The sequence below is a fragment of the Lampris incognitus genome, chromosome 21, assembly GCF_029633865.1.
Source record: "Lampris incognitus isolate fLamInc1 chromosome 21, fLamInc1.hap2, whole genome shotgun sequence".
Classification (NCBI taxonomy): Eukaryota; Metazoa; Chordata; class Actinopteri; order Lampriformes; family Lampridae; genus Lampris; species Lampris incognitus.
In genome coordinates, this window is record NC_079231.1 from 1,872,275 (window position 1) to 1,884,827 (window position 12,553).

At 44.1% G+C, this 12,553-nt stretch overlaps 1 protein-coding gene across 1 annotated transcript in view; it reads right to left on the reverse strand.

The window, feature by feature from the left end:
• LOC130131744 (nck-associated protein 5-like) overlaps nucleotides 1-12,553 on the reverse strand; it is a 179,317-nt gene that overhangs the window by 14,941 nt on the left and 151,823 nt on the right. The window contains exons 15-16 of the mRNA XM_056301543.1: nucleotides 7,856-8,167; nucleotides 3,957-4,066 (exon numbers count right to left, since the gene is read on the reverse strand). Coding sequence (XP_056157518.1) covers nucleotides 3,957-4,066; nucleotides 7,856-8,167 — 422 coding nt within the window. The remainder of the gene's footprint in view (nucleotides 1-3,956; nucleotides 4,067-7,855; nucleotides 8,168-12,553) is intronic.

Here is a 12,553-nt window from a genome sequence, read left to right on the forward strand (position 1 = left end):
TTACTGTCCAGGGACTCCTTTAAAAAATTTCTCTCCCAGCAGATAGATATCTTTATGGAATTCAACCACACTCCGGATATGCCACTAACTATTGTTTGGGAGGCTCTCAAAGCCTACCTTACAGGCCAAATAATCTCATACACAGCACATGAGAGAAAGAAACATAAACAACGTCTAACAGAACTGTCCCATAGTATAGCGGAAGTGGACCGTTCATATGCTGATTCCCCAACATCTGAACTTTATAAGAAAAAATTATTATTAAAAACAGATTTCGACAATCTCTCCATTAAACAAACGGAACAATTATTCTTTAAATCAAAACAGACATTTTATGAGCATGGAGAGAAAGCTGGAAAACTATTAGCCCATCAGGTTAGACAGTCCACAGCCGCTAACACTATTTCTGAAATTTGCACAGCAGCTGGGATAAAGACTACCGACCCTGACACCATCAATAACCAGTTTAAACAATTTTATATTACCCTTTATAGTTCAAAACTGCCCAGCGACTTGTCGCATATTTTCACTTTTTTAGACGGTCTGACCATACCAAAAATTGCCCTTGAAGACAGAGCACAGATAGACAGAGAGATATCAACACAGGAAGTGATACAAGCAATTAAATCCATGCAGAGCAACAAAGCACCGGGTCCGGATGGTTTCACAATTGAAATGTATAAAGAATTTGCTACCAAGCTGGCACCAATACTTAACCTGATGTATCAGGAAATTTTTAACCAACAGAAATTGCCCCAAACTATGATGCAGGCAATCATGTCAGTGTTACTTAAAAAGAAAAAGATCCCCTACTGTGTGGCCCCTACCGCCCTGTAAGCTTGTTGAATTGTGACTACAAAAATCTTGGCCACCCATATTGAAACTGTTGTCCCAACGATTGTTAACCCTGATCAAACTGGTTTTATACCAGGCAGGCAGTCATTCTATAACATGCGCCGCCTATTTACTGTACTGTACACACCACATTCCGTAGAACAGACAGAAGTAGTGATTTCTTTAGATGCTGAGAAGGCATTTGACCGCATCGAATGGCAATATCTATTTGTTGTTCTAGAAAGGTTTGGCTTTGGTTTCTCAATCCTAGCATGGGTTAAAATATTGTATTGCTCACCAACAGCCGCAGTGCAGACGAATATTATTTCTGATTATTTTTCACTCCATAGGGGCTTCAGACAGGGCTGCAGCCTCTCGCCTTACCTGTTCGATTTGGCAATTGAGCCACTTGCTATAGCTCTTAGGGCAGAGGATGGCATTAAAGGTATCTTACGAGGTGGTAAATTGCATAAGGTATCACTTTATGCAGATGACCTGTTGATATATATATCCAACCCAATAGAATCTATACCAAGACTATTACTTACCCTGGATAACTTTGGTCGCCTGTCAGGTTATAAGATAAACTATTCAAAGAGCTTGCTTTTTCCGATTAACCACACTGATAGAGACTACTCTAGCTTTCCATTTAAACTTGAACATAATGTATTTACATATTTAGGAATCAAAGTCACTCGCACAATGGGGAGGTTATATAACCATAACTTTAAAACACTAATCGAACGAACAAAACAAGATTTTAAAAAGTGGTCAACGCTACCAATTTCATTAGCTGGCCGCATTAATATAGTTAAAATGACAGTCTTACCCAGATTTCTCTCTTTTTCAAATGATTCCCATATTCATACCTAAGACAACTTTTCAACAATTAGATAGATTAATTTCATCATTCATCTGGAACAATTCAAACCCCAGGATGAAGAAAATATACTTGGAGGTCCCTAAGGAGACAGGGGGATTAGGCTTGCCTAACTTTATTTGTTACTACTGGGCTGCGAACATTGTAAAACTTTTACATTGGGCATTTACATATAAGAATCAACAGGGTACAGATTGGGTTCACATGGAGCTTGTATCCAATCCTTTACCGATATTCACCTCTCCACTACCACATAATGCTAACATACAAATAACAAACCCAGTGGTTAAAGCTTCACTTAGGATATGGCTCCAGTTTAGGAGGCATTTTGGATTAAAGCATGCTAGCGGGCTTTTTCCAGTAGCAAATAATCAATTCTTCTCGTCATCTGTGTTAGATAACGCATTTCAACTTTGGCATAGAAATGGACTGGTGTTTTTCTGTGATCTATTTAACGATGGAACATTCACCTCATTTGAAACACTTACCAAAGACCATAACATACCCAGATCCCATTTTTTTAGAAACCTTCAAATCCGTAGCTTTGCCAAGAAAGTGTTTCCCTAATTTCCGTATCTGCCACCCAGGAGCCAATTAGATGTTATTCTAGAGATGGATCCCTTTGGGAAAAAACGGGTCTCTATAATTTACACACTGATACAGGGATTGAAACAGATATCCTGGGACAAAACAAAAACTGCATGGGGGAGAGAGATTTGGGTGTAGAGCTTTCTGAAGAGGCATGGCGGGACAGCTTAACTCGTATACATACGTCCTCATTGTGTATACCACATGGGTTAATTCAGTTTAAGGTGCTTCACCGTCTTCACTACTCGGGGGACAAGCTTGCCAGAATCTTTCCCACCACAGACCCTAGCTGTCCGAGGTGCAGTCATAGTCCAGCCTCGGTGGGACACATGTTCTGGGCATGCCCCTCCCTCAACAGTTATTGGGGACAGGTATTTAATGTATTCTCCCATATCTGTAAACAGACCATAAACCCTGATTTTCACACAGCCACCTTTGGCATACCACCCCCTAACTGTAAGGTCACAACTTTACAGGCAAATGCTCCAGCATTTGCCTCATTACTAGCACGCAGACTTATCCTATTTAACCGGAAGTGGAATAAAGCGCCATCATTTTTGCAGTGGCTGAGGAAGGTGCTGTCCTTTCTACCTTTAGAAAAGCTCTGATATAAAATATGTAAAACCCGCAAAAACTTTACTTTGACCTGGAGTCCTTTCATAGACTTTACTGAATTTACTTTTTATTTACCTGGTTGTAACGACAATACTTATAGATATATGTGTACAACTTTATATCGTCTTCAAAAATATGGCTATTATGTAGAATTGGAATAAGAAATCCCGGCATAGTCCTTTTTTTTTCTTTCCTTTTTTTCTTCTTCTTTTTTGAGCCTTGGGGGGGAGGGGGGATTCCTACATATTTGTTGTTGTTGTTGTTGTTCGTGTGCTTTGTATACCTGTTTCAAAAAAACTTGAAAATAAAGTTTAAAAAAAAAAAAAAAGAAAGGCACGAACTGAGGAAGCCTCTTGGATGAGAGGCGAAACGTCTTCACGGATATATACCAAGCCCAGCTGCACTTGATTCAACTCCTTTGGATAACCATGACCTGGATGAATGAGAACATTCACAGACACGTTGTTGAGTTTAGTTTCCCCTGTTTTTACTGTAAAGCACTTTGAGCTGCATTTTATGTATGAAAGGTGCTATACAAATCAAATTTATTATTATTATTATTATTATACTATTATTGTCAGGCAGGTGGTCATAATGTTTTGGCTCATCATATCCATTATCCAAACCGTTTATCCTGCTGTCAGGGTCATGGGGATGCTGGAGCCTATCCCAGCAGTCATTGGGCGGCAGGCGGGGAGCCGCCCCGGACAGGCCGCCAGGCCATCACAGGGCCGACTCATCATATATCTTGTTATATTTATGTTGTTTGTAAAATGCTGGTCTGGGTTTCAAAGAGATGTCGTATGTAAGTGAAGCAGCGAATTCCTATGAACTGATTTTGTATCATCTTTCTCACAGCTTTTGTGCTTTTTTTCCTCCATCCACCCAGCCATCCATCCATCATTTAAACCGCTTATCCTGCTCTCAGGGTTGTGGGGATGCTGGAGCCTATCCCAGCAGTCATTTTCCTCCATTTCCCCCCCTCCATTTGTGTTAAATGCCATTTCCTGTTCTTTTCAATGGAGGTATGTTGACTTACAGCAGGTGGATGATGGAGGTCCTTGGCATTCATCCCTCTCTCTGCCTCCTCCTCTCTGTCAGGTGTCTCGTCTGAAACAGCAAAACTCCTCCTGTTTGTCCTGAGGGCCTCTACAATAAGACCAAGAGAAAGGAAAGATGGGACAAACAGTTCAGCGCGCGCACACACACACACACACACACACACACACACACACACACACACACACACACACACACACACACACACACACACACACACACACACACACACACACACACACTCTCACAACCCAAATACAAATGGAGGGGAGCTTAAAAAATGCAGTTCATCAGAAGTGATACTCTCTCTGTTTCTCTATTAGACAAATAAAACCTTTCTGCCCGTCTTTACGTCTCCTTCCTGTACCTCGGCCTCTGTCTTTGGACACATAGGAAGGGTGAACGCAGTTCTTTTTGAAAAACACCTTTCCGTCTCCCGTCATCTAAAGTTAAGAAGGGTGTGTCCTCCCGTCTGTCTTGTTCATCTCACACTTTGTTTTGGAGTTGAGCTTCTGTCCTGTCAGTACACATGAAGATTAAAGACTGAACCTGTGCATAAGAGCCCACTCAGCTGGTGCTTTTTGACTTTGGAGTCGGGAGATGATTTATGGAAGGTTTAAAAAATGATATTTCTTCTAGAGGAAGGTCATTATTCTCCTGTCGTGACATCATATCTCCAAAGCTCCTTACAGATGGAGGACCTAATCCACCGGTTAAGAGACTCCATACCAGAAAACTTGTTCTTCATCTACATTGAAACACCTTCTACCATGGAGCTGAGATGAAAACACAGACACAGACTAACAATGCTCTATAGGCTTTGAACACCTTATCCTTCATATCTTTACTTTGGTGGATTTGGCTTCATCTGATGGTCTTTGTTTTCCTACCATGATCCTGAACATTCACCTTCACGTGCAGGTAAAGATTTTGAATGGTCGCAGATTTTGGTGTAGCCCTGGTGAGATAATCCAGTGGTGGCGTTTGTATTTTGGAGAAAGAAGACTGATCCACAAAGTCATCTGACACAGTGAGATTGAACATATCAATCCATATCAGACACGGTGGGAATGGCAGACCCCACCGACACCAATGACACGTCTTTTGTCTATAGTAAATGACGGCGTCTGATGATCTAGCATCACATCAACCTGATGATCTCTGAATCAATCTGATGATTCAATTTGATGATCTAGCAGCCAGCCCATGCAGACCGGCAGTTCCGATCACACCAAAGGCAGTCTGGCAGCGGCCACGCCTAGTGTTGACTGTGGTTTGTTAGGTGTTGTCGTGTGGAGTGCGGGGTGGTGTATCAAGGGTGTCTGGCTGGGAGAGCTGGTGCTGGATCAGCTGGGAGAACCTGGTCTACTGCATCCTGTCGGCCCACGGACCACGGCCTGGAGCTGCACCTGAAGACGAAGCATCGAGGGCGGTCCGACAGGACATGGAGGCAGGGCAGGCTAAGTGCTAAGCTAAGTGCTAGCCCATGCAGACCGGCAGTTCCGACAGTCATCCTGGCTGGTGTTCGTTCTCCTGAACAGTGATTTTTTTTGTTTAGTTTTTATATGTGTGTTAATTTGGATATACGTGTATTCTTGAAGTTCTTGTAGTTTGTGGATGTGGTTGTGTCTTTGTCTTGCACTGCTGAGGGCTGGGGGAAAGAACAAATAAAGTGTTCCTGATTCCTGACTTGGCTTTGTTGGCCTTCTTATCCAGTGACATCAGCAGGCCTCCTCAGGGCATTGTGTGCACGGCTTTGTACTGAGGCCAACACGATGAGAAAAGATTCTGGTGTCATTTAAATGGACTGAGGGTCAGCAAAATGGACTGTGGACTTTTCTGGCTTGACGCGATGGCCTCATGCCAGCACCTGAATGAAAAAAGCTTAATTTCTTTAATTCAGTCTAATCAACCACATAACTGGCTGAGTTGGGAGTGGCTTATGGAGGAAGTGTCTGCATGGTCAATATTTAATATTTCACTCACTGACAGGAAAAATCCAGCTGTCAAGAGCTTTTCAAGGCTCGTCATTTAGCACTCTGCCTGCGTCTACATGAAACCTCCTGCCGACTGTTCCCTGGACTGTTCTCTCCTGGCCTCTGCCTGTGTCTACATGAAACCTCCTGCCAACTGTTCCCTGGACTGTTCTCTCCTGGCCTCTGCCTGCGTCTACATGAAACCTCTTGCAGACTGTTCCCTGGACTGTTCTGTCCTGGCCTCTGCCTGCATCTACATGAAACCTCCTGCAGACTGCTCCCTGGACTGTTCTCTCCTGGCCTCTGCCTGCGTCTACATGAAACCTCTTGCAGACTGTTCCCTGGACTGTTCTCTCCTGGCCTCTGCCTGCGCCTACATGAAACCTCCTGCCGACTGTTCCCTGGACTGTTCTCTCCTGGCCTCTGCCTGTGCCTACATGAAACCTCCTGCAGACTGTTCCCTGGACTGTTCTCTCCTGGCCTCTGCCTGCGCCTACATGAAACCTCCTGCCAACTGTTCCCTGGACTGTTCTCTCCTGGCCTCTGCCTGCGCCTACATGAAACCTCCTGCCGACTGTTCCCTGGACTGTTCTCTCCTGGCCTCTGCCTGCGTCTACATGAAACCTCCTGCAGACTGCTCCCTGGACTGTTCTCTCCTGCCCTCTGCCTGCGCCTACATGAAACCTCCTGCCAACTGTTCCCTGGACTGTTCTCTCCTGGCCTCGGCCTGTGCCTACATGAAACCTCCTGCCGACTGTTCCCTGGACTGTCCTCTCCTGGCCTCTGCCTGCGTCTACATGAAACCTCTTGCAGACTGTTCCCTGGACTGTTCTCTCCTGGTCTCTGCCTGCGTCTACATGAAACCTCCTGCAGACTGCTCCCTGGACTGTTCTCTCTTGGTCTCTGCCTGCGTCTACATGAAACCTCTTGCAGACTGTTCCCTGGACTGTTCTCTCCTGGCCTCTGCCTGCGTCTACATGAAACCTCCTGCAGACTGCTCCCCAGACTGTTCTCTCCTGGCCTCTGCCTGCGTCTACATGAAACCTCCTGCAGACTGCTCCCTGGACTGTTCTCTCCTGGCCTCTGCCTGCGTCTACATGAAACCTCCTGCAGACTGCTCCCCAGACTGTTCTCTCCTGCCCTCTGCCTGCGTCTACACGAAACCTCCTTCAGACTGTTCCCTGGACTGTTCTCTCCTGGCCTCTGCCTGCGTCTACATGAAACCTCCTGCCGACTGTTCCCTGGACTGTTCTCTCCTGGCCTCTGCCTGCGTGTACATGAAACCTCCTGCAGACTGCTCCCCAGACTGTTCTCTCCTGCCCTCTGCCTGCGTCTACACGAAACCTCCTTCAGACTGTTCCCTGGACTGTTCTCTCTTGGCCTCTGCCTGCGTCTACATGAAAACTTCAGACTGTTCCCTGGACTGTTCTCTCCTGGCCTTGGCAGAAGAAGCGAATTTACAAAAACACAGCAGAGTATAACGACGTACCAAAAAGTTTAATCCTCATTTAGGCCTGGGCAATGATAATTTAGGATCATTATCATCTTACAATGGTGTTGTATCAGGATGAAATTCAGATTTTATCATATCGTGATACACAAATTTGTTGTTTAAATTAATGGTAATGGGAATCTATGACCTCTCATTTCTCACAGAATGAGGTGTGAAATATGTCAGGCAGTATTATGTCAAAACTAGTTTTGTTTAATATCATACATTACATTACAAATAGTTCAATGTGAGGAAGCTCAGTTGGATTCTTAAACATATGGAAGTGGATATCATGATATGCATATACATTGATACGTTGATTACTATGATGACATCATGCAGCACTATGCTCAGCTCGGCTGCTGATAGGAAGACTTGAAGGCAACACGGTTAGATGTGGATCTGACTTACCAGAAGAGGTGGGTTTGGGCAGAGGGCTCTGGGTGGTGCTGCAGGTCACAGCGGGCTGGGACAGAGAGGGGCCTAGGGCGGCGGGGGGCGCGTGCAGCCGGGTTTTAGAGGGGGAAGGCACTTTCGTCTGGCTGGATGACAGGTTGGGGGGAGACGAGGGAGGGTTCTGGTCAAACTCGGCAAGACCGCTGGTAAAGTGGTCTGGACTGGACTCCGACTTGGGCATGTGGCGTCCACCAGCCCGCATGACTGAGTCGGGGAGGGGGAAGGTGCCGATGCCACTGTCCAAGGTTCTTGTCTGGCAGCCGGAGCCTGAGGACGGGGACAGGGAAGAGGAGTGTGACGTCTGGGAGAAGCAGGGAAAACGACATGGGTGGAGAGAGAGGGGTGTAGCTTCACATGCAGCGGAAGGGGTGATGTGTAAACAAGGCGTCTTTGGGGGGTTCAGTTACAGGCAGACGGGACACGAGAGAGAGAAAACACATTTCATTTAATCTGCAAAGCAGGAATACATGATGGTTATTATTCACCACTGATTCATTTGATATGAAAGGTTCCACTAAAACCACATTCACACCATCACAAACCTCTGTGATTTATATAGAACTTTGTTAAAACAAACACTCAACGGTAGGGAAAGTGCTCAACAAATAAGGAGCAAAATAATCCAGAGTCAAGTAAATTGTTTATGAGACGGTACAAGCCTGTTTCAGGCCATAAGCAATCATCAGTTGTCAAACTTACACATATATATGTGTGTATATAACACACACGCACACACACACACACATATATATACCACGTGTGTGTGTGTGTGTCTACGAGTGGAAATCAGGACTTTTATTTTCTTAACATGGTGCTAACACACTTGGCTTGGCGGTCATTAAGAGAGCGATTTAATTTAATTAACTGATAAATTGGTGTCGTCAGAGGAGACACAGCTCACATCAAGCTACCGGACTGTTTCACCAACCTTTTCCTGGAACATACAAGAAGTTTTGCTTTTGTGAAATATTTAATTAAACTAATAATTTTTACAACTGAGAGTTTCCACAGAAAGGCCATAATTGCTGTTTTTTATGTCCAGGTTACACATGTGTGTTGGTCTTCACAGACATCTGGTCTTTGTTGTGTGTCGTTCAAACTTCACCCAGAATGAACATCACACGGAAAATCTACTACCAAAACCTCTCCCGTCATCACATCACACACACCTGCATGCACATGAAGCAACTCAGTACATTAATATAACCTGTAGCTGCAGGAATGCATGCACATGAAGCAACTCAGTACATTAATATAACCTGTAGCTGCAGCAATGCATGCACATGAAGCAACTCAATATATTAATTTTCTGTCCCGGCCCCACAGTGGTGGAATGAACTCCCCACTGATGTCAGGACAGTGGAGTCGCTGCCCATCTTTCAGCGCAGGTTGAAAACTCACCTCTTCAAGAACTACTACCCTGTTACTTGTTCTTACCACTTATTGTATTCACTCATTTAAACAAAATAAATCTTTCTTGCACTTTTACTTTAGCACTGGTTTTGCTCTTAGATGCTTGTTTAGAGAGAAGATGCACGTATGACCTCTGATGACTAGTAGTTCTCCTGATTTCCTATGTTAAATGATGCACTTATTGTACGTTGCTTTGGATAAAAGCATATCACTTCATCGTCCGGCCCAGAAAAGCGGTTGGAAGGAAGAGCCATCTAAGGCGAGGGGTTATATCAGGGAGAATCTAAAGCCTCAGGACCATGTACAGTAAGATGTTCATACACTCCAGTATATTGGTGGCTAACTGGTATTGGCGGCTAACTGGTATTAGCTGCTAACTGGTATTAGCTGCTAACTGGTATTGGCGGCTAACTGGTATTAGCTGCTAACTGGTATTAGCTGCTAACTGGTATTGGCGGCTAACTGGTATTAGCTGCTAAGTGCCAACAACTAACATAACATGTTGTAGTGACGACATCTCTCACTGTCAGCTGGTGGAATACTATCTAACATAACATGTTGTAGTGACCACATCTCTCAATGTCAGATGGTGGAATACTATCTAACATAACATGTTGTAGTGATGACATCTCTCACTGTGAGCTGGTGGAATACTATCTAACATAACATGTTGTAGTGATGACATCTCTCACTGTGAGCTGGTGGAATACTATCTAACATAACATGTTGTAGTGATGACACCTCTCACTGTGAGCTCGTGGAATACTCAGGGTCTGTACTCCTCACTCTTAGGAGCTAAAAGTACAAACCCAGATTTCCTGAGGAATATTAATGACCAAGGCATCATGGTGCTGACTGACACATGGTGTGGTGCTGATGTGGACACCCACTGCCCCTCTGGCTGTGGGGACATTTTACTGCCCTCGCTTAAGCAAAAGATGTAAAACCTGGCAGAGACTCAGGTGGAGTTATTATTTGGTACAGAGAAAGCTTAGCAACCCAACTAACCCAAATTAAAAAAGGACCAACACACATTTGGCTTAAGCTCAAAAAAGGCAATATTTACTGTGACAACGACCTGTACGTTTGTGCAGCGTACATGCCCCCTCGTGGAGTCACCATATTATGATGACCACCTCTTTAGCCATCTCCACACAGACACCAGCCATTTCCAGGCTTAGGAGAATGTGCTATTGTTTCGGGATTTTAATGCAAGGACAGGTTCAAAGCCAGACTGCATTGAGACTCAGGGATATGGCCACATATTCAGGCAACCCTCTCTGTACCTTACCCCCACCACTACCTATCTGTACCTTACCCCCACCACTACCTCTCTGTACCTTACCCCCACTACTACCTCTCTGTACCTTACCCCCACCACTACCTCTCTGTACCTCTGTACCCCACCACTACCTCTCTGTACCTTACCCCCACCACTACCTCTCTGTACCTTATCCCCACCACTACCTCTCTGTACCTTACCCCCACCACTACCTCTCTGTACCTTACCCCCACCACTACCTCTCTGTACCTTATCCCCACCACTACAAAACGTCACAACCCTGATAGTGTTGTAAACAAAAACGGGAATGAGTTAGTACACCTCTGTCGAGCCTTAGGCCTGTATATGCTTAATGGTAGGATCAGAGGGGACTCTTTAGGCTGGTTCACTTACCGCTCAGCTCTTACCATCATCGACATGGACCCCCCCCCCTTCATTAGTGCATTCACTGTCAGACCACCGACACAATTATCAGACCACTGCCATATAAATGTGTTCTTAAAATTAATTGGTCAACCAAAGAACACCCAGTCAAAGCCCTGCAAACTGTTCAGATTAAACCCAACATACACATGGGCTTCAAACAGCATGGCTGAATTTAATAAGGCAACCAGCTCTACAGAGATCATTAACCTCATTAACACATTTCTTCTAACACCATTCCAACCAAACTCAGATGATGTAAACCTGGCAGTTGAACAAATTAATAAATATTTAATAGGTCAGCTATCAAGACTAACCTGAGAGAAGTCAACAATGGGCAGAATCGGAGACCACAAAAAGAGAAATGGTTTGATGGAGACTGTAGCAATGCAAGAAAGAAACTACGACAAATATCTAATCTAAAACACCATCTACCACAGAAAACTGAATTAAGACAAAAATACTGTGAGAAACTCAAAGAATATAAACAAATTTTAAAACGGAAAAAGTAAGATCACTACAACAAAACTCTCTGAGACATTGAAGAGTCTTTAAATAAAAATCAGTTCTAGGGAAAATGGAACAATTTGAATTCTAAATAATCCCAGGAACTAGCCATTCAAAATGGAGACATTTGGAAAAAATATTTTGAAAACCTATCCAAAGAAATACTGCCAGAAGACCTCTCAACTGAACAAAAACATATAAAAGAAAAGCTGGAAATACTGGAATCAACTATAAAAAACAATCAGAACCCAATTGACCACCAAATTTCACTAGACGAACTAAAAGACAAACTCCAAAGTCTCAAACCAAAAAAAGCCTGTGGCCCTGACAGCATCAGGACTGAAATGCTCAGACACAGTTCTTTTGAGCTGCAGAAGGCCCTGCTTAAACTGTTCAACCTGGTTCTACAAGCTGGCTGCTTTTCTGACACCTGGAATAGGGGGCTTATATCCCCAATATACAAGAGTGGAGATAAATTTGACCCCAATAACTACCAAGGCATCTGTGTGAGCAGTAACCTGAGGAAGGTCTTCTGCTGTATTGTTAATACCCGAATACAGGCCTTCCTTACTGAACACAGTGTCTTGAGCAAGAGTCAGATTGGCTTTCTACCAAATCACCGCACTCCAGATCACATCTACACCCTACACACCCTAATTAATCAACATGTTCACCAAAAAAATAAAGGAAACATATTTGCATGCTTCATTGATTTTAAGAAAGCATTTGATTCTATCTGGCACGATGGTTTATATTATAAAATCCTCCAAAGTGGTGTAGGGGGTAAAGTATTTGACATAATCAAATCTACATATTTGGAAAATAAGTACGGAGTAAAAATTGGCGACAAAAGAACAGAATACTTCACTCAAGGCTGAGGGGTGAGACAGGGCTGCAGTTTGAGTCCAACCCTGTTCAATATCTACATCACTGAGTTAGCGGTGTTACTGGAACAATCTGCAGCTCCTGGCCTCACCTGAAACAACACAGAAGTTAAATTCTTGTTCTATGCAGATGAGCTGGTGCTG